Genomic DNA, 24,709 nt, shown 5'->3' with positions numbered 1-24,709 from the left:
CTGCGGAATCAGTGGCGTTATATAAATAAATGGTGATGATGGTGATGAAGATATGTGCAATTAAATAAAGACAGGTCAATGCGTCTGCATGAAGATGTGTTCAAAGCAATTTATATAATAGTAATATATATATATATATATATATATATATATATATATATATAGTGGAGGAGGTGGAGAATTAGAAGTGGCGGTATGGAAAGTGTATGGAATTTTATATATTAAATATATATGGGAAACATGCACTGTTAGGGATCCTGAGGACCAGGTTTAAGAACACTGATCTAGCTTATGCACAGAGGTTGATTGGAGTTGATTGCGGTGTTTGTATGGGGACGACTGCCCGAGACTAAGAAGTACTGCATACTGCACTCGCTGGTTTACCTGACACACGAGACGAAGCTGAGATTCCCTCTTGGAGACCCTAATACAGATAAGCTAATTTTGCACTACCTTTTGGTACGCTTCCACCTATTACACTGTTATTTGGTGAACTGTGTTATTCTGCACACCTATCTCCTTCCCCCAGCTGTCATATTATTGGAAAATGTTGTGGGCTGTCTTGTACTGGTTCAGCCAGCTCTGTTTGAACGTTTATTGCATTTGCATATTGTGACATTAGAGTTGATTCTCTATACACCAAGTCTGTTATGGTTATCCATCCTGTCTAGCATTTGGATTTAAGAACTGGATTCATTTTATAGAGTCTTGGACACCAACCCAGAGACCTAGATTTGATCCTTATGCTCATTTCAATTGTTCCCACTTGTTTAGCCTTATTCTGCTAAACCTCACCAGTGCGCCATCCTTCAGTTGTACCTATCTATTTTATTCCCGGCCCTACCAGCCAGAGTTTTGTAGGAAGGCAGCCTCCATACGTGGAAGAGGTGGTTATGTGGGTATAAACCTAACAATCTATACAATACTGTTTTGAGCGCCAGTGTTTATATTTTGCATACATATATATATATATATATATATATATATATATATATATATATAATAATAATCTATACAGTAGTAGGTGTTCCAGAATACTGAAAGTATCGTCCACAAAACACGCTTTGGTATATGCCACTGAAAATAAACATGTAAATGCATTTTTTTATGTGCAAAGTCATTTATGTCTGCGCTTTTGATGCAAATTCATTAAATTCTGAATGACCCCCATATTGTGTTGCTGTTAGATCTGCTAACGGGTGATAATGTTGTAACATTCTGATTACAGGTTGGTTAAGATTGGCTTCAGGTTGATTTAATCCTGTGAATATTCTAGTTCACTGGGTCACTGAGTGACTAAAGGTGACAATACAATAGAACCCATTGCAGCACACATGGAAATATAGACATTTTCCATTACTAGATCAACACCTCTGACTTGTGTAATGCTTCCGTTACAACTGCATCGCTGCACAATGTATAACAAATATATAGTATAATGTCACAAATCTCCCGCTAAGCTAAAAACTGTCCTCGGTGATCATCTAAAGTGACATTTAATGTGGCAAATGTGCTGGAAGCAATAATGCATTTTTTTAAAAAAAAAAAAAAAAAAAAGCTTTTGCGAAAAAGAATCACCGTCAAAATATTTCTTCTTGGAATATCTGAGGCTGTATACTTAGCATTCAAGGGACAACACTGAACTGTAGCTGGCTATAATGTTAGAGTAGGAAATAAGCAGTCCAGTTTCTAGTCTGAGTCGAACTTGTAAACATTGATTGTGATCAACCACAATAACATGACAGCAGAATAAAAATGAAGCTTTCAAAAAATTCAAGTAACTTTAATAGTATATATTATGTATATAAGTCAATGAATCTTACGTTTTGTACATGTTAACAGCAAAAGACAGAAACAGAGCAACAGCAAAGACTAGATGGCCCTTCTGCCTTGCTGAGAGGTATTGTGATCAGTTAAGGAACCTGCAGAGCGCATGGCTGAGTCTCTGACAGCTGTCTTAACCTTGATAACAAGCCAGAACTGACTGCATCTTCCAAAAATATCATTCCAAGTGAAACCTGGATGCTCCAAATCCTCCCTTAAAAATGTGCTCATAAAATGATGACAATTGCAGACATGAGCAGCATTGCTGGAGCAAAGATTCTCCTTGTTTGGCTGCTGCATTTCAACAAACAAAACCAGCACTTCAAGAAGTCTTAGCAGTACAAACACTATGCAGCATCAGGCGTTTTTTAACACTGACATACTGTGCATTTAGTCGGAATACTAAAAAAAAATAGTAAAGGGGAATGCATCAAGCTGTGGGTTTGACACCATTGCACCATTGCAGACAATTTTCACCTCCAAAGTGGTGGATGTATTATCAAGCGCTTTGGAGGATCAAAACTGAACAGCTAAACCACCAGCCAATAATTTATGAATTATAGGGCAATCATTATTTACTGATTAAGGGGGGGGGGGGGGCAAAATGAATTTATATTTAAGTTATGGGGGCATAGTTAATTTATATTGAAATTAAGGTGTCGATATTATTTTATAATTAAATTAAGGTGGCGCTATTGTTTTCTGATTAAACTAGCTGAGGTACATGGCATTGCCCAGGTTAACATTTTCGAGTTATCAATGAGTTGGATGTAACTGTCAATATTTTAAAAATAATTAGCAGCTCAGCAGCTCTTCCAACACACCCATCAGGTGGAAGCCCAGTGTTGTTTTTGTTTTTATATTAAATGTCATCCAAATCCATTTAGTGGCAGGCCCAGAATAGGATCCCCGGGTCAAAGTTCTGCCCAGTGTACACCAACGGGAGGTTCGACCGGGACCCTAACCACCCGAAAACCTGTTCAAGATCCAACTGGACCACCTTGTGTTTATTTCATCCCAATCGGTGCAGGAGTGTCTGAATGCAAAACCAAACAGACAAACGAACAAACAAACAGACAATAAATTTTAAATATAAGACTAAGGGGGGAATGTTATTTCACTGCTATTAGGGGCAATAATTAATTATGACTGGGGTAACACCTATTATTTCACGATGGGGGTGCCATCTACTCTGCACACTTATGGCACTACAAGTGCCAGCATGCACATGGGCATGATATATGAGCATCACATGATGTTTGCTACATCTCACGCTATGCATTCTTCTCATGGCTAGAAGTCGATACAGCAATTTGTAACGTGACCCTTTTGAAAACAGCGATTTTGCGACGCTTTTCTATCACTCCGCTCTTTTATACATCAGCGGTTTTAAAACTGCACAAAAAAAAAAATCGATTTTCACAAACCGCAGCTTAATACATTTCCCCCTTAATGTTATAAAGTGTTGTAGATGAGAAAATGAATTATATACAGTGTCCATTGCTGGATTGTATTACTCTCTCTGGGTCTATAATGCAGCTAAAGTTTAATTCACTCAGATCAATAAAACTGTTGTGTGTTATAGCAATAAAAGTTATTAAATCCAGTGACTGTGAGAACTTCTATTTGATAATGCTTTTCACCTCAACATGTTTATCTGACCATTTTCATTTTAAAACATAATTCACAGACCAGCAGAGGGCACTGTTACCATACAGTACATTGTACATTACACAGAATAAAAGAGTAGAGTATAAACGTATAAGCAGAAAGCAGCGATCTGTATTGTGAAATAAAAATGATTTTTGAAAAGCAAAATAATTAGTAAAAATATGATGTGGTGAAGTTACTTGTGCAGAGAAATGCCTCCCACTAATATCTACAAATTCCTCTTTCACCCTGTACAATATAATGTATTATAGCAACAACCTTTATAGGGCTGTGAATTATTTTTTAAAGAACAAAATGATCAGTGAAACATGAGGCGAAAAATCATCAAATACAATTATCACACTCACTAAATCCTTGTCATAATAACTCATCACTTTTCATTCTGTTCTTTCCTCACACTCACACGTCATTTATTCCTTTTCACTTTTTATACTCACCCATCTCTGTGTCACTCATTGTGCCATCACTTATCCTGTCACTCCTCACATATCATTCATCATGTGTCACTCATTGTGCCATCACGTATCCTGTCACTCCTCACATATCATTCATCATGTGTCACTCATTGTGCCATCACGTATCCTGTCACTCCTCACATATCATTCATCATGTGTCACTCATTGTGCCATCACGTATCCTGTCACTCCTCACATATCATTCATCATGTGTCACTCATTGTGCCATCACGTATCCTGTCACTCCTCACATATCATTCATCATGTGTCACTCATTGTGCCATCACTTATCCTGTCACTCCTCACATATCATTCATCATGTGTCACTCATTGTGCCATCACTTATCCTGTCACTCCTCACATATCATTCATCATGTGTCACTCATTGTGCCATCATGTATCCTGTCACTCCTCACATATCATTCATCATGTGTCACTCATTGTGCCATCATGTATCCTGTCACTCCTCACATATCATTCATCATGTGTCACCCATTGTGCCATCACTTATCCTGTCACTCCATATATATCATTCATCATGTGTCTGTCACTCCTCACATATCATTCATCATGTGTCACCCATTGTGCCATCACTTATCTTGTCACTCCTTACACATCATTCATCATGTGTCACTCATTGTGCCATCACGTATCCTGTCACTCCTCACATATCATTCATCATGTGTCACTCATTGTGCCATCATGTATCCTGTCATTCCTCACATATCATTCATCATGTGCCACCCATTGTGCCATCACTTATCCTGTCACTCCATATAAATCATTCATCATGTGTCTGTCACTCCTCACATATCATTCATCATGTGTCACCCATTGTGTCATCACTTATCTTGTCACTCCTTACACATCATTCATCATGTGTCACCCATTGTGCCATCACTTATCCTGTCACTCCTCACATATCAATCATGTTTCACCTATTGTGCCATCACTTATCCTGTCACTCCATATATATCATCCATCATGTGTCACCCATTGTGCCATCACTTATCCTGTCACTCCTTACACATCATTCATCATGTGTCACCCATTGTGCCATCACTTATCCTGTCACTTCTAACACATCATTCATCATGTGTCACTCATTGTGCCATCATGTATCCTGTCACTCCTTACATATCATTCATCATGTGTCACCCATTGTGCCATCATGTATCCTGTCACTCCTCACACATCAATCATCATGTGTCACTCATTATGCCATCACTTATATTGTCACTCCTCACATATCAATCATTATGTGTCACTCATTGTGCCATCACTTATATTGTCACTCCTCACATATCATTCATCATGTGTCATTCATTGTGCCATCATTTATCCTGTGACTTCTCACATATCATTCATCATGTGTCACTCATTGTACCATCACTTATATTGTCACTCCTCACATATCATTCATCATGTGTCATTCATTGTGCCATCATTTATCCTGTGACTTCTCACATATCATTCATCATGTGTCACTCATTGTGCCATCACTTATCCTGTCACTTCTTACACATCATTCATTATGTGTCACCCATTGTGCCATCATTTATCCTGTGACTCCTCACATATCCTTCATCATGTGTCACTCATTGTGCCATCACTTATTCTGCCACTCCTTATATATCGTTCATCATGTGTCATCACGTATCCTGCTACTTCTCACATATCATCATCATGTGTCACTTATTGTGCATTATATATCTATTACATGTTGCTCATTATATCACTCAGAGTAAAACACTCATCATGCACTACTGAAAATACATATCAAGCTCATATTTGTCTGACTGACAGATTATTATGTACCAAAATGGACACTATGTTCCTGATTGAAACTGTTTATTGTATATTGTGCCATTAAACTTAGATATTCACTCAAGTTTTTACAACAGTGACTATATTGCCAACCTAGCAACAATGTTGCCCAGACCTTTACTAGAATGTGAGGTATTGCATTCGAAAGGAAGGTTTAATATATGTGGTGTATCTGGTACCCCTATAATAGTAGTTTATTTAGTGTAAAGATCTTTTAAACTTAAGGCTGTAAAAGGCATCATTAGTACATCAACAGACTTACCAAACACTTGTAGAAATGACTGCTTTTCTGTAAATCCGGCTTTGTTGGTTGCTCTGCAGGTGTAAGATCCAGCATCGCTGTTTATAATGTTTTTAATGGTTAATTCTGTATTGTCTTCTCTTAAGGAATACTTGTCATTTTCTTCAATCATTCTTCCATTCCTACACAAATATACCAGTAAACAATTACTTATAAATTAAATTTATTTTGGAAAAATGGAGATGTTGCCTATAGCAACCATTCAAATTCTAGCTTTCATTTATTTAGTGTATTCTACAAAATGACAGCTAGACTCTGATTGGTTGCTATAGGCAACATCTCCACTTTTTCCCATCTGCTGCTTAATAAGTATACCCCTCAGTCTCTATGTGAGCGAGTGGTAATATTACAATATATAAGTAATACACCCTATCTGCCTGTTTCTTTTTACAATTATTAAAATTAAATTTCAACTCAGAATTACTATTTCCTCCAAGCAAAATATATCCTGTTCGGTTAAAGTCTACAAATTACATTTCCCTGCAAAGAGGAGTCAGTTGACCACATCCCCTTAAATTTTAAAAGAGAAATTGAACGTAATAAAAAAAATATATATGTAACTCCATTTCAGACAGACACGTTGTTACATCAAATTCCTCTTAATGCCTTACTTGTTTTAATTTAAATACTGAAACCTGCCAAGGTAAAAACACAAAGGAGACATTATATCCAGTCAACAAAGCTATACAGCCCATATTGGGCACATTGAAGTTATATATTGTTGTTTTAACCCACATCATTCTGTTTTAAAATATTTCTTTAGAATGTAACAATTTTCAATGTACTTGAATCAGAGCCTTATACACAATTTGTTTTTCACATTAAATGTGTTCCTCTAGATATTCTAAAATGTCATATTATCTTGCATTTCAGTATGTCAGGGACTGCAGATTTAATTATTTACTGCATCAAGCAAGCACCCACAATACATCAACATAGAATGTCAAATCATTTGTCAGCTACCAATAGCCCCCAATTACACCAGCCACTAGTCCTTGTGCTACAACACCAATTCCTGCCAACAGTACCACAGTCTCCAGTGTCTGTGCCACTATATTATGCCTATCCCCAGTACCCACATTGCCAGTGCCATGTCATATCAACCTCCAATGTCCCACATTACACCAGTTTCCACTGCCTACCATACAATATTATACCAGCAATTAGCACTTTAGTTTATACTAGCCTCCAGTAAATGTTTAAAAACCAAAAAGTTGTCAGGGATTGTCCTTAGCAGAATCTGTGTAAATCAAGCACAACAAAACAAAAAGATAGTGACTCATATTTTCATCAAAACATTTAGGCTTGGTACACAAACATAAAAGTTATTTATATTTTTGGTTGGACCTATACTTGCTCTATTCGATCACCTCAAAGCTAAGAAGGCTAAAATGTGATTAAAAAAAATTGTTTTTAAACCACATTCTATTAACCCTTTATAGGCTGGCTAGATAGCAGAATTAGGCAATATTTGCAAGCAAAATATCATGTTATCCAATCATTGGTCTAACTTATAGCACACAGATTAAATCCAACTGTTTATTGGTTGGTATTGGGTATTGCACATTTGCATTCTGTACCATATTATAGGTTAAACAAATTATATTGTATGCAGCTCTTAGAGCTAAGTGCTGATTCTGGGCAATATTATTATTAATATTATTTTAGTAACGCCCTTGACATTTTGTCAGGCAGCCAACTCACAGTATGCTGCCACAATAATAGTCACTACTTGTGGTTGTGAAGCACGTCTACTACAGATCCCCTCACAAGCTCAGTAAACAGCATCATTCAAGATACCTGCTGTCTCTGTGTGCCTCACAGCAGTTCCCTTCAAAATAACTCCTGTCTCTGTCTCACAGGAGTTCCCTCCACAATATCAGATGTCTCTGTGTGTCTCAAAAAAGTTTCCCTAATGATAATTATTGTCTCACAAAAGCTTTCTTTATAATCAGCTTCTCATATTTCTCAATATGGGTTAAAGTCACTGAACTTCACTTCAGGCCTTCAGCTCCTCCAACCAAGATTGGTCAGAAATGCCCTGTTCTTCTGAGATTGTTACTTAAATGATCTTCAAACTTAAAGACATTTAGTCAATTTTGTGATAGAAATACAATTTTATTTGGACAACATTCCTCTGTTTATCACATTGTACTCAGTGGAAGTTTTACATCATCTATGTAGGGTCAAGATTAATTTTTTAGTGGAACCCTGGTGGAGGAGACACAGCTAGTTGCATCTATCCTCACATCATTGATAAATACTTCTACCCTGTTAATGTTATGAACTAGTGCACAGTGTTTATTTCTCCAGGGAATAGCCACTGTCAAAGTCAATCACACCACACTGGAGATAACTGTCAGGAACCCTCTCAGCTATTGAAGACCTGGAGACTCTTCACCTAAATATAGACAGTAGATCATACAAAGGTAGACAGAGCTAGAGTGCTCTGTACACACATTAAAATAATGATCCAGTCTGCCGAATGTAAAATGACATATCTAGTAGGCATCAAATGTACATTCTTGTCCAATCTGAGCGTGTTGTGCTAAGGATGAAGTTGTCCTTCTTCTTAAAGAGTCGGAGGAGTTTTAGAACTGAGGAAGAAACTGAAAATTAATTCAGTTTTGTATCCTGAAAGAACTGTTTTACTATTGTAGCTTTTTGTTTTAGCTGTCCTTATTTTCCTTTCTGAAAGCTCAACAAGGGGTAGTTTCTATCTTTAAAGATTCCAATCCACCTCTCCAAAAGTTGCAGTCATTCTTCACATTGCTCCCAACCCATCCTATACTCAGTTAACTTAAGCCTTTTTGGATCCTGTTTCCTGACACTAATTAAAATTAACAATATCTTTATATGCATAGTTGGACAATAGATTAAAAGGCTTAGAAAATGTATCAAAGCAGGAAACAACAATAACTGTAATAATAATAATAATAATAATAATAATAATAATAATAATAATACAAAAGCAAAAATACAATTAAATTAAATTCCTACTGCATATATATCGAATACTTTGATTGAAAGGAGATGTTCTTGGTGGTATTCTTAAATGTTTAGTAAGTCACTTACAGTTTTGTTTCTAAACATTTAAGAATAACACCAAGAACATCTCCTTTCAATCAAAGCACTCGATACATTCACCACTATGGATCGTTATGATTACAATAGTATCTTTTACTAACATAGAATCGATTCTTTTGACTTCTTTCTTAAACTACCTAATTGAACATACCTATTGAAATCTTCAGGGGGTAAATGTATTAATGTCCGGATTCTTCAACTCCGGCGTGTTCAGCGTCTTCGGCAATTAAATTTAAAGCAGCACTGCATTGTAAAGGGAAGTTTCCCTTTACAATGCAGCGCCGCTTTAAATTTAATTGCCGAAGACGCTGAACACGCCGGAGTTGAAGAATCCGGACATTAATACATTTACCCCCAGGTATCCAGACCCCTACCACATGAATTTTCCTTATCACTATTACCATGTTTACTATAAGCAACTCTGTCTATGTCAACCTCCAGGCAAGATACTATATTGTATTGAATTGATGTACACAGAATTTTTGCCATACTGTTTTGCTATTTGTTATTAGTTTCTGTTTACTGTTTTTGTGACACTGCATTTTGCCTCAATGTATCCTGATACATTTACTCCTATTACCACACGCAGACTGACTAAAATCACCAGCCGATGCGCTAGGAATATCAGTTTATCATATAAACACACCAGAGGGAGGGATCACCTCTCAATCCCCGCAGTCATATAAAACATTTGAAAAGCCAAAGAACATTTAAAATGTGCAAGATACAATATATTACAATATACAATATATTAGCATAATTTAGAATTAATTATTTAGGAATATTTTCTAAACTCTAAACAAATATGTACACATTTAATTTTCCAGAACATTAAATTGTATTCATACTTTTCCAATACATTGCTGCAGATCTGTAAAAAAAATATAAACCTGTTTATATTACAACAAACCAGATTATGTGGGTGAGGAAAAATAAGCTAAGTAATGCAAAGATATTATGTTTCATTTAGATCTTTCCAGAGTCAGCATTCTATTTCAGTCTAGAGTGAATACAAATGCATATGAGTACATACAGGCTAAAACGTGGAGAAAATCGGTGTACCTGTGCCAGCTGATATGAGGTCTAGGAGAGCCGGTGGCTCTGCAAAATAAGGTAATATCCTCTTGCCGGTCTGCAGTTGCATTGAATGATCTTTGTTGGATTAAGATAGCGGGAGGCACTGAAGGGGATATGAGAAATGTATGTTAGTAGATAAATTACATAAAATGATCTTTAAAGGCCTTCTTTACATTATAGATTTTACTGATTACATATTGTATTCTATATCAAATTAAGAATGGAAAATGACATTATTCAATATTATCATTTGTATCAGGTTGCAGCAAATGGAAAATTATATAAAATGTTGTTTGACCTTTAAATTAGGCAATTTTAGGGTGGACAAAGATACAGGTTTCAGGAAAATCTCTACAGTAAGTAAAAACGAATCCTTTGGTCATTGGGGATTTAATGCTGAATAAATAAACTGGCACCCATTGGTGGAGATACAGAGCTAAACTATCCTTACATTGTCTATATATTGTAGTGGAAATGTGTAGCTGTTCATTTAGACTATAAACTTACCATGTCCCTTTGGTATTCCTATGCTTGTTTTAAATGTATCCCATATGTATGTGGCATGTGTGATATGAGTCTTTGTCTGAGAAACTGTTAACATAGAAATTGAAACCCTGATGAAAACCATGTGCTTGTCATTGTTTATAACCAGTCACTCAAATGTATCTACTCTAAGGATGAATAAATTGTTCCGATGTTAACAATTAATATTTCTGTCTATTCCTCAACATGAAGAAATGATACATTGCCTGAATTGAAAAAGAAATGTCATAAAAAATGATGTACCTCCAGAAAGCAATTCATGCGCTAAATTACAAATCTATCATACACATGATCACTATTCTCAGAACCACCTGATAGTCACCAAACATTGCACAAATATTTTGAAACATCATACTGGTATTTAGTCATTTGTTAATATACATTATCAGCTAGAGGCGAACATAGATGGCAGCGAGGTAGGATTGGTGCATCCATGTGTGAATCTTACAAATTTACTTACTGTAAAAAATGCATAAGCTATAAATGCCTCAATGCCTCTTTTCATTTCTCTTACACCCCCTACTCATAATCTTTAATAATAAAGTATAACTATGACCAAACACATGGTCTTTCTATGTAAGAGGCATCTATTGATACAGAATGCAAATGGTAAATGCAAAATTTAACATGACTAATGTAAGTTCTACAATCTCAGTATTTGCTACATGGAAGCTGGCTCAAAAGGTAGCCAATACTGTGCTATAAATAGAGAGAATCAATACAGGGGCATAATGGTCTGGAGAGCAGCAATACATTGGGACAATGTGACCTGGGGAGGAGCAATATTGAACTAGGAGGATTAATACAGGAGGACATAATGGCCTGGGAGGACCAATAGAGGAGGACCTAATGGCATGGGAGGAGTAATACAGGAGGACATAATGGCCTGGTAGGAGCAATACAGGAGGACATAATGCCCTGGGTGGATCAATACAGGAGAACATAATGGCCTAGGGAGGAGCAATATAGAAGGACATAATGGGCTATGGAGGAGCAATATAGGAGGACATAATGGCCTGAGAAGGATTAATACAGGAGGACATAATGGCCTGGGAGGAGCAATAGAGGAGGACATAATGGCCTGGGAGGAGCAATACAGGAAGATATAATGGCCTGGGAGGAGCAATAGAGGAGGACATAATGGCCTGGGAGGATTAATACAGGAGGAAATAATGGCCTGTGAAGGATTAATACAGGAGGACATAACGGCCTGGGAGGATTAATATAGGAGGACATAATGGCCTGGGAGGATTAATACAGGAGGAAATAATGGCCTGGGAGGAGCAATACAGGAGGATATAATGTCCTGGGAAGGATTAATACAGGAGGACATAACGGCCTGGTGAGGAGCAATACAAATAGCTGGTGATGATGATGGTGATGATAATGGTCAGTGTGGGAAATTGCTTGCAATTGGCTGGTGGTGAATGGAGGCACAAGCACACCATGCTTTGATCAAAAAGCGGCAGGCAACACTAGAGAGCGAGTACGTCATTTTGTTTTTTGACTCCTCTCCTTGTATTATGACAGATCAAGAAATAAGGAGAAAGATTATTCCTGAATGGACCATTATTATTGGATGGATTATTCTTGATGGATCAAGAATGAAGAAAGAGGAAAATAATGTTTTGCCATTGGTCTAAAGGTTGGAGGAGTGTTTTTTTAAAAGAACTTTATTTGAAAATTGTGGTGGGGGTTATTTTTTTATTAATTTGGCATAATGGATTTTAGGGACCCTGATCTATTAGACTAGAACCATTGGGATTGCTAAATTGACACTTCAGGGGTCCCCCTCTTGTTCAGTACCGTGCCGCCCACAGTCCAGTGGGATCAGGAAGAGTCATATGCATTTTATAAGGCTGCTAATTCCCTCCCCTCATAGAGACACTCTTATGTATCTCCCTGTTTTAGTGGAAACCAGCCCAGGTTGTCGGGTGCTGGGGCAAGTTGAGGATTTTAGTGGGGAACACACTGACAGATATTTTATTTATCAGTGGAGCTTTTCTCACTTATTTCAATGGACTATTCAGTTAAATGGGGTTTCCAGCTTGTGTGCTACATGTAGAAACCCCATTGAAATAAATGGTAAAAACTGAATACATTTTATATGAAACTACATACTGTGTGCAGTCTTTCTTGTAAATATAAACATAAGTTTATGATATAAATATTGGCCCTTTGGATTTAGAGCAGAATAGTAATTGTATTCCTTGGGTTAAACCTGAACTGCTTTTGTGGGTAGTTTGCTGATGGTAATAGTTATACACAAGTTATTAAATGATCATTAGCATATTTACCGCACTACTAGACTCTCAGTGTCACCAAAAGAGACTATTAGTCCCTTCATCATCATCATCATCATCATCGCCATTTATTTATATAGCGCCACTGATTCTGCAGCGCTGTACAGAAACTCGCTCACATCAGTCCCTGTCCCATTGGAGCTTACAGTCTAAATTCCCTAACATACATACACAGACAGACAGAGAAAGAGAGAGATTGGGGTCAATTTTGGTAGCAGCCAATTAACCTACCAGTATGTTTTTGGAGTGTGTGGGAGGAAAACGGAGCACCCGTAGGAAACCCACGCAAACACGGGGAGAACATACAAACTCCACACAGATAAGGCCATGGTCGGGAATTGAACTCATGACCCAGCTCTGTGAGGCAGAAGTGCTAACCACTTAGCCACAATGCTGTCCCTTCCGCTTTAACAGGGGGGTTAGAAAACTGGTGATTTATAGGTTGATTTGTTTTTAATAGATTTGGTCATTAGCAAATTGACCTGTAAAATATTAAGATTGTTTCCATTGTATTGCCACCCCCAATCAATTGCATGGGAAAAATGAACAAAAGGTAAAGTTAACCAGGTAGTCCATCTATTTACTTAATTTTTAAGCAAATAAAAAGTAATGTGCCTATTTTGTGCTGTCACCAAACTCTATTGGGTTGCCCACCACTTACATACATAAAAAAAATATAATGAAATTCAGAATTATGATAGTTTTAAACACTAATTTTAAATTGTATATTGAAATTATTTGTTTTTATATAGTTTCCTAATTTATAAATTAGTTTCTTTGAACACTAAGATCAGTATCGCATTTTCTCTGGACTTTCAATGTTATGAAACTATAACTTAATTTAATTAACACCATAGCTGTCGCAGCTCTATTAATAGACAGAAACATCTGCAAAATGTACGAGAACTGTATGGGATGCCGTTCCACAGAACGTTGAAGCAAATGTGTAATTCCATTACTTTATCAGTGTAATTTTGCACATTTACCTAATCCACTGCAAGATTCAATATGGGTAAAATTATGCGGCAACTTTGCTGAGCTGTCACTCACTATCTGCTTGTTTAGTTAGAACACCACCTCCCACCAAACATAACCTGCTGCAGAGGAGTGAAAGAGACATTGCTGAACATATTTAGCTAACTATAAGGACTGCAGCTATTTAATGTGTATTTTTGAACTCAGTAATATATAGGCTTTCATATATATTAATGTCAAATAGTGGCTTTACTTGTTCTTTAAAGGCCCTTTAACCTAAATAAAATGATTTACTTGATTGTGTTTAGTGCAGAGAAACACAGACATAACATTATGCTCTCACATACTTGCCAACATTGCCAATTGGAAATTTGAGATTAAATAGGCCACACATCAGTCTGCCAGGCTGTTCAAACTCGCACCTCCAATGTTGTTATATCCCACCTCAATGTTAACATCTCCATGCTTTGCCACTAATCTAGGCTTTCATGATATTGTATCGTGGACTTTTTAGCAAATAAAACATACCAGACAATATTCTTATTTGCAAAATCAAGAAACTCAACCCATGCCCAATCCACCCAAACCACTCCCATTTATAGCATAGTCACACCCCCTTTAGTCACCAGAATCTAGGATGGGGCTGTCAAAATCAGGCATATTGGCAGATATGCTGAAGATTAACAGGAGGAATCTGGGAGGACATAACAGAATTATGGGATAGAGAGAAAAAAAATGGTAGTCTACTGAATGGTGAGCAATGCAAGAGGACTTACAATACCGTCAGAGAAATTACTTACAGTAATAACAAAAATATATTAAAACACTCCTCCCTTAATATATAAATTAGGCAAAAACAAAGCTACATAAAGTACATGGTGGTTGCAGAGTACCTTTAAAACAGAAAGTAACTTTTGTAAATACTGACATCATACTCCAGTGTAAAAATTTATGGACACAATAAAATCACTGCACAAAACTCAGTGATTACAAGTGATGATATCAGAATAGGAGTTTATGCATATGTAAGAATCACTTGGTTATTATATTAGATATTATATTATTTTATACTATTAGGTTATAACTTTATATCACATTAAACTCTTGGTAAATAGAACTAACACTACTGCCATATTAAAATTACACATAGTCAATTTTGATTTTTTTTTTGTGTATTATATCCAGTTCCCAGCAAATTCAGCAACTAAACAAGATGATGTTGCAATTATTTCTTACCATTCACAATGACCAAGATATCTCGAAAATCAATTTCCCCCCTGACCTCCACTCGCCCTTCACATCTGTAAGTGCCTTCATCTCTTTTACTTATGTTGATAATCTGGAGATTATTGTTTGTTAACATTGCAAATCGACCTAAGAAAGAATACAAAAGTAAACACGGGTTAGAAACAAATGATCTGAAGGAAGATTTTGGATTACTGATTGTGATTTCTAAACAGATTTTCTCTTGCCTAACACTATCAGGCATTTCATGAAAAATGCATTTCCCAATTTGAAAGTAAAATGTAATTTTCAAAGTTTAATATTTTTCATATGCCAAGAAAGGCTACACTGTATCCTGCAGAAAAAACAAAAAAAGGTAATATTTTTTGCAATATCATTATCTGGTAGACTTTTAAGCCATGAACAAATAATTTTCTTTTACAGAACAAGGGTTATAAGGCTTCGATTAAGATGCATTACTGTATTTCTTCACATATATTAACATTGTCACCGTTTAGATAAATATTCACAATAAACATGCAAGTGATTTATTGCCCTTGCAATGCAATTATTTATTTCTCTCAAATCACATTGTAACAAGATATTAGTTATTTGAAAGGGACTTTAATATATTATAAGAGCCTAGTACATCCAAAGATGTATTCCCAACCCTACCTGTAACATTTGCAATCTCCCTAGAAAAACTAAAACATCTACTCATGCAGCTCAATATTTAGGAAAATTAAGGTGTTACAATAATAGATGATGTATTTAACAATGAAGTAAATAATACCACTTTCTGCAAGTTAATCATCTTATAGAAAATTTAATATAGTCACAAACAAATGAATATAGTGGCCAAAATGATGTATAAATACATAATCCAATTTAGGGGTATATGTACTATGAAAAAGTGGAGATGTTGCCTATAGCAACCAATCAGATTCTAGCTTTCATTTATTTAGCACAGTCTACAAAAAGACAGTTCGAATCTGATTAGTTGCTATAGGCAACATCTCCACATTTTCAAACCTACAGTTTAGTAAATATACCCCTTAGGCTTTATTACAGTATTTTAATTAAGCAAACAACATGTCAATGTGATTACAAACATATAATAATATTCTCCGGAGGTTACGTTGACTGTATCTGGTATCTGATATGACTATAAGAGGAAACCTCATTCAGGGCATTCCAGATATTTCATGGATTTCTGTCTGAAGATAATAATGATTCTGGCACAGATCTCCATGAAATGATTAGCAAATGGCAACAATAGGAAAAACAGATACCCAATATCCATAAAATATTACATGATAGTACATAATGAATTAGACTATATTTGGTATCTGATATGACTATAAGAGGAAACCTCATTCAGGGTATTACAAATATTTCAGGAATTTCTGTCTGAAGATAATAATGATGCTGGCACAGATCTCCATGAGATTATTAGCAAATTGCAACAGTAGGAAGAACACATACCCAATATCCATAAAATCTTACATAATAGTACATAAAAAATTTAATGGGTACTGTAACTGCACTAATTTCCACATGATCACTGGGGGGGGGGGGGGCGGAAATACAACTAAACAAAAATAATGCACATTTTATTTGTTGTTCTCTGCATATTGTTTATAAATGTCAATTGTATGGCATAGAAACATTACTGAAACCATTACAGAAGCCTAATGGAACAGATTAAAATAATAACAACCCACAATTTTGTTTTATACTACAAGTCTTAAAATAATAGCGAAAACCTCTTTTGAAAAACATAACTTAAAACGTTACCAAAATACTAACTGTCATCAATGTCTGTTACATCTTCACCGCTATTCAACCATCTGACCATTGGAGCGGGTGAGCTGTTTATGTGGCAGACGATTTCCGCATCTTCGCCTGTTCTGAATTCTTGAACTGACCTGATCTCTTCAAATGTCAGTTTCTCTAAGGTAAAAGGAAATTAAATATTAGTTCACTGGACAGTAATCCATAAGACAAAAAATAATTATTGGTTGGTGGAAAACAATTGGAGTACATTTTGTTCTCTGCATTGTGACCAATTTTATTGTCATTTGATTTTAAAAATATGAAAATCAATTATTTTGAAATTAAAAATGTATATATATATACAAGTTAACCCGTGCATGATACTCATGTTAAAAAGGTTCTTGTCATGCATTTGGGGCTAGGCCAGGCCTCCTCAGGAGAAGAGCGTTACTTCCCGATGTAAGCGCCCTTTTTTTACGTGGTTTTGTCCACATGTCACCACCTCATCATTCTTCTCCATCACCTCATCCTTCATCTTCATCGCCACATCCTTAATCTCCATCGTCTTACTGTTCTAAAACCTCTCGATACACAACGTTTCTGCTAAACACCTTATCGCTGTGCTCAATCAGTCTTTCTTGAAGGGCAGTATTCATAACCTGCACTTTCACATCACTGCTTCTCTGTACTCGTGAAAATGCAACATACAATTGTCCATGACCAAACACAGGCTCTGGGAAATAAATACCCACACGGTCAAGAGTTTGAGCCCTCAACTGGTAAATTTAGCCTTTACTACCCCTCCCACGGGGGGAAAGCGGGATGATGAAAGATAACTGACTTCACTATTATAATTTTTTTTGTCAAATAATGTCAGTATACCAAATTTCAGGTCAATTGGATGAGCCCTTTTTGAGAAAATATTTTTTTCCACACACACACACTAACACACGCCACTAGGCTTATATATATTTTATATATATATATATATATATATATATATATGGATTACTAATTATAACACTAGAGAAACCCAGCAGTGACTGCCTTAAATTAAGCTGAAGTGTAATGACTAAATTATTTTATTCACAGAATTCAATATCATTTTTATACACTGCATTACATGTAAAATTTGAACAACAGAGTATAATTAATAAACACCTATAGTATCATCATCATCATCATCAACATCAAAGGAACTAAGGAATTTCTTTATACACTACAATATATGAATAACTTTTTCCATCGAAGTTACATTGCTGGGCATGGTCCCAGCAAGATGCACTGATATATGTGACTGCAAATAACTGACACAGTTTCCAAACCACCCAGCAGGTCACATGTTCCAGGTCACCCAGCAGGTGCACAGGGAGAGATCACTAACTATCACAGTTTCTAGAGCAACCAGCAGATGTGCAGGTGTATTGCCAACTGTCACATTTTCCAGAGGACAATGATAATGCAATGTTGTAAATGAAGGGAGGAAGTTTTGCAAAATAACTCTCGAAATTATGCAACCAATTAATGTAATATTTTTCTGCAAATCTACATGACCAAGACCTTTAACTTAGTATATGATGTGCCCTGCTCAGACAACAGCATCATAGAAATAAGTCAATCATAAAAGTTGTAGTTATGCTATTAATATATAGATTCTATGACCAGTTTATTACCAAACACTGAATTTATAGGATGGAATTACATTTTTTAAATGAATGTTACAACTTAATATTTGAATTTCTAGTACTTAAATTTAGCTTCTATTTTGGAAATTGACAGTTTAGTTTAAATGAGGGAGGACAAGTGCTTTGAGATATCGTCAAATGTAAAACCATACTTCATATCAAGTCATTACAATAAGTTAACTTCATCAGCTATAAATACAGATTGGATTCGGCTATGTGAATTGTGTAAATGATTTACATGTCAGGTTTTATTTTATAACAATATGAAATGGAATATAATGAAAAATAACATAAATTTAGCCTCAGAATTTATCTTAAGATTCTACCCACTTCTCAACCCCATAGCTGGATACTGAGGGTCCTCAATACAATCTGACCTCTACAAAGGAAGTGCCTCAGTCAAAGATTCTGTTGGGCCCATTCCCCACCACATCAAGCTGTCACTAACATAATAACATTTGAATGTCCCCGCCACAATATTCAATGGGACTTTCAAATACCACTACATCCGAAGACTAATGCAGCAGTATGACCTGGTGGGAACAAGGGCAGCCTGAATATTATTTTCCACTGTGTCAACCGTTGCTCTGTGGATCTTCCTGTTGAGTATACAGAAGAATGTGGTTCCGAAGGGAAGGACCTCAAGTTAAGAACCATGGGTGTAATTTTTAAAAGCACTTTTTAGAAAATGGCATTGCCTTTTAATCTCATTTATTAATTAGTATTTTAATCACCATCAAAGCCCTTATTTACTAATAATAAAATGAGGAAACTGTAATTGTGTTATATTTGTGTGCAAACGCATGAAGACATTTGGAAAACACTCCACGTTTTACCGTTTTAGCCCTACCCAACCTGAACCCCATGTTTTCTAATTCCATTCTCCATCTCCGACTCTAATGTTTTATGTGTACACATGTAATGAAGACCACTCATTTTAACCTGTTTAAAAATGTTCATGGTTTTAGAGAAAGATACATTAAATCAGTTTGCAATGTACATTATGATTTGGGCTTATTTGCATATTGTTATGTTGTATTGAACTGTAATGATCAATTCAGATATATTAATTTAGTGAACAGTTCGTTTATAGTGGTAGTGCAGTTAATATTTATATATCTTAATTTAAAATAAAAGTTAATTCCTGATGCTAATATTGAAGTGTAGAAATAAAATTATTAATGATAAAAATAACTGCGGTTATTTGTACAGAAGTCAAGAAGACGTAAGTAATGTAAATACACCCAGTTTAAATGGTAACTGTCAAATATTAACTACTTTTAATTTACAAATATCAACATTAATAATTTTGATAGAAATTCTAACTTATGACTTGCATGGTTTCTAACAATCCAGGAATCTGTTACGGGTGTTGAAACTAGAGATGTTCACTGACCCCCGGGTTCTGGTTTTGGTTTTGGATCTTGATTAACTTCATATTTTGGTTTTGGTTTTGGAAAAACCGCCCTTGCGTGTTTTGGTTCCCGATTTTTTTTTCTATTATCTCTATTTTTTTTGCTAAAATAATATAATTTTGCTTTTTTCCCCCTCCACATTATTATTAACCTGAATAACACTAATTTCAAGTCATTTGCAGTCAATTTTGACTACCTCACAGGTCACAATATAATTTTCATAAACTTTCAAACAAAGACTGCAGTGACCTGGCTGGATGCTAAGCGACAGAGCAATGACTCAAACACATGGCAGTTCCTAGCACATTAGGAAACATTGTCACACAGCAGTGTCAGTATTGAAAAGTGGTGCAATTACCAATGGAGCAACGGAGCTCTCCTCTTTGTGTTTTATCTAGCAATGACAATTAGCAAAGGAGCAATGGAGCTCTCCTCTTTGTATGTTACCTATATAACACAGTACAATGTGACTGCAGATTTAGAAGACCAAGCCAGCCTGATCTATTATTTGTATTTCAGCATTACAATTAGCAATGGAGCAATGGAGCTCTCCTCTTTGTGTGCTACCTATATAACACAGTACAATGTGACTGCAGATTTAGAAGACCAAGCCTACCAGACCAATTATTTGTATTTCAGCAATGACAATTAGCAATGGAGCAATGAAGCTCTCCTCTTTGTATGTCAAGCATTCAAAGTTTACTTTTAAAATACTCACGATAAATTTCCAGAACGACAGTAGACTCCTGAGTATGTCCCTTTGAATCACTAGCTTGACACCGATAGATGCCAGCATCATCTATTTTGGCATTATAGATTGTAAGCCATGATCGGATGCTTTCCCTTTGTACCACGACTCTCTGATTAGACATTATCTTCTCACCTTGTGGATTATACCAATCTATTGTTTCAGGCTCTCCTACAACTATTAAAAACAAAAAACATATTACATTATGCATAAAATGGTACAAAAAAGCAAAAAAAGGTCACAAAACATGCTTATATAAACAACCTGAAAGATATTTTATGAACTAAAAAAACATTTCTTATTTCTTTGTGATATTAGGCATCTAGCGTTGTACATTTGCATCTATGTTACTGATATGCAATGGGATAAATATGTTCTAACCATAGTAATTCCCCTGATTCTCCATCCAAAGGCAAAAATGAGATTTCATTGTGTGGAGAATATATTCTATTTCACTTCAAGGAGTAGAGATTGCATGGGAAATGCATATGCTCAGGTTGTAAAGTGACACAAAGATCAATTGTGAAGTTCCCTATACCTGGTAAATCTATTATATTCTATGCATGTAAGCATCCAAGAAGGGCCATTTCTCCCATGAGACAAAGTGAGAACCTTATGGCACAATCCAGATGAGGTAGAGACAAGAGGGTAAATTTATCAAGCTGCAGGTTTAAAAAAGTTGAGGTGTTGCCTATAGCAACCAGTAAGATTTTAGTTATCATTTATTTAGTACATTCTAAAAAATGACAGCTAGAATCTGATTGGTTGCTATAGGCAACATCTCCACTTTTCATACATGCGGCTTGATAAATTTACCCCTTGGTCTCTTGAATGGTTTGCAAACAATGTAGTATGGTGTATTCTCACTCTAATGTCTCTACACTACTCAGTCAGTGCTACAGCAGTAAGCGTCCAGTGGCCATAGAATTTGGGAAGGAGTGACGACAGTTCAAGTGCCACCTTAGGCAGCAAAAATGTCAGAACGCCCTAGCACAGAAGGCAAAAAGGTTGAATTCAGTAGTAGACTTAGAGATGCAGGCTACACTGTGCCTGATCATCATTAATGGTCCACAACTGTGGTGGATATACCATTGGTGCAACAGGTGCGGTGCACCGAGGCCCATGGAGATAATGGATCCTGCTGCATGGGGAAATACTGAGCTGTGGGCCCACGGTTACCTCCTCCTTGCTTCCCTACAGCTCGCAACGGGGCCCCCAAAGTTTAATTTGGCTGTTAAGGGCACCGGGACGCCTGTTGGAGATTCTGGTTTTAAACATCCAGTATCAGCTCTTTCTGACTTTGAAAAAGACATATTGGGCCTGAGTCATTAAGGAGAGTAAAGCATAAAAAAGGAGTAACTTTGTATCTGGGCAAAACCACGTTACATTGGAGGGGGAGGTTAATGTAAAATATGGGAACATATTTATAGTTGGGGTAGGGCATGTCCTAGATCAACTTTAAATTTCAGTGTACAAATAAAGCTATTAAGTATTTGTGCGCTAGATGTGCTAGATGGAAAAACAACCAGTATTTAACTTATGTGCAAAATAATAAACTAATTTGCACTCCTTGCATTGTAACATGGTTTGTCCCAGAGAACATTTACTCCTTTTTTTTGCCTTACTTTCCTTAATGATTTAGGCCCATTGTCTCTCTGTGTCTTAGGGACCAAATCTCGACCTAAATATATATTGTTCTTGACAAAATCTATGTGTGTATCTCTGTATATAAATTATGTGTGCTATATAAGTAATAATAATTACTTATTATTACTTGATTTGCTGCTCAGATTTGAAGCTAAAAGTAGAATAGATTGATAGATAACAACCAAGAACATGCCAGGAACATAAAGAATATATTACAAACCTGTACACGTAAAATACTTGGACTGTCCCACACTAATTTCAACTTTGCTCAGCGAAATCGACACTTGCAAGATAGCTGAAAAATAGATAGACAGAAAAAAAAGAATGTTAATTTGATTGATATATCGATATCATTATTACATACAGTACATATTTTTCTATAGCAAATAAATTACAGCACATATGACCTACTTGAAAGTGAAACATTAAAGGACAATCTAACAAAAGCTTGGCATACACATAAAAGTAATTTCCATCTAAATAAATACAGAAAATACAATGAAGCAAGTCATTTGTGGGGTAGTTCTTTCCTTTAAATTTCTATTTTAAACAATCATTGTGTCAGTTGTGTTATTTTTACATAGTTTCATATCCTAATAAGAAAATCTATTTCCTGCACTGATGAGCCCCAATAAAGAAGATACAGTCTCAGTAGATGGGATTATCTCGCAGTACTGGCCTGGTCATGGTTTGAATACTCAGTGAGTAAAGCATTAACTCCTCGGGCTGCTCTATAAATAATATTTCTCAGCAGTGACTGCTTCTTAAAATCAATTGCTCACTTGCCCATGGTAACTGGGGACCAGTTTAAAACTGCCCCTAATCTTTTTAATTGAAGAAAGGGAATTATTAAACTTGTTTATTGCCATTTATAATTGACTGTATGTATTTAGCATTATATCTTTAGCATTTAATATTTCCATTATATCTTGATGACAGTATATATTGCAAAGATTTATTTTGCATTTCTATTTTCTAGTTGCAGTATCAAGTCAAATAAAAAGTATTATCTTAAATAAAAGAACACCTTTCACTAACTAATGTGTAATCCACATTTTACTCATCAAAATGTATAAGAGAGGTTAGATGTCCACATTTTTGTTAATTAAAATCCCCAATGGGTAAGATAATGACAATCATTGTTATTAATGTTTTTGCTGCTTTATGTTGGAATTATTTTTTAAAATTTATTTGCTTCACTGCCAAAGGGTTAATTCACACTAGTTGCTTTTCTTTGTGTTGCCGTCTCTAGCTCAATTTGAAGCTCCAACACCACTAGTGTGGGACCACCACCTTAACTCGTTCCAGTTTAAAACGGGGCTCAGTAAAGAGAGGGAATATGTAAAAGCTCAGACAAGTATATTTTTAAAATCTGTTGAAGCAGGTCGGTTGTGTTCTCTAGAAGACATGTACCATAAAATCACTAATATATACTTTACTTCCATAAAAACAAAGCAGAAACATTGCTATGGACCATTTGCGTATTTCCAGGTCAGAGATCCTCTTATACCAATATGCACCGCTACCAGACACCAATGTTAATCATGTTTTGTGGGTAAAAAAGAGAGCAAGAGTAAGTGTGAATGATGCTAACTCTCTGCATGCATGTTCAGACTGAAGAACACAGATCATTGTGCTGTAGTGTTCAATATTCATTTTCCTAATTACAATGGAGATATACAAGCTTTGAATGTTTGCTTAGGTATTATTAAGCTTTATTTAACCTTCTAATTTTAATTTTTACTTTTTCTTATTAGAGTCTTATAACAGATAAAATGTACAAGTTTTATAATCTTGTTCAGGTTTTATATTAAATTTCCACTTTATTAGATGTATAAGACATGTATATCAGGGTTACAGGGATTCTGCAGCTCACAGGAGCAGAATAAAATAACCAAGGGTACCACAAGTAGGACGATGAGTGACAGGATGTGGTGACGGAACTTCCAATTTAGTTAGCACTGATGCATCACGGATGATGAATTTAGCCAATTCCCATTGGGAAGGACAATTGACCCAGATAAACTAAATTACCTTAGAAACAAATTAATAGAAAAACTAAACCTAAAGACATGAGTTGCTATTTTACATGTTTAATTGAGGCCTCTAAACCAGCGACTGAATTGCAATTAAAGCAGCTCAAGGGCATAC

The 24,709-nt window shown here is 35.8% G+C and overlaps 1 protein-coding gene across 3 annotated transcripts in view; it reads right to left on the bottom strand.

Moving 5' to 3' along the window:
- The window catches only part of NCAM2 (neural cell adhesion molecule 2), a 238,480-nt gene that overhangs the window by 91,733 nt on the left and 122,038 nt on the right, over positions 1–24,709 (bottom strand). For all 3 annotated transcript variants that reach the window (XM_075197113.1, XM_075197115.1, XM_075197114.1), the window contains exons 2-7: positions 22,779–22,853; positions 20,882–21,088; positions 17,097–17,240; positions 15,300–15,437; positions 10,228–10,345; positions 6,040–6,200 (exon numbers count right to left, since the gene is read on the bottom strand). In XM_075197113.1, coding sequence (XP_075053214.1) covers positions 6,040–6,200; positions 10,228–10,345; positions 15,300–15,437; positions 17,097–17,240; positions 20,882–21,088; positions 22,779–22,853 — 843 coding nt within the window. The remainder of the gene's footprint in view (positions 1–6,039; positions 6,201–10,227; positions 10,346–15,299; positions 15,438–17,096; positions 17,241–20,881; positions 21,089–22,778; positions 22,854–24,709) is intronic.

This window comes from Mixophyes fleayi, chromosome 2 (assembly GCF_038048845.1).
Source record: "Mixophyes fleayi isolate aMixFle1 chromosome 2, aMixFle1.hap1, whole genome shotgun sequence".
NCBI lineage: Eukaryota > Metazoa > Chordata > Amphibia > Anura > Limnodynastidae > Mixophyes > Mixophyes fleayi.
Note: the sequence above shows the minus strand (reverse complement) of the source record. Positions and strands in the feature narration are given on the sequence as shown.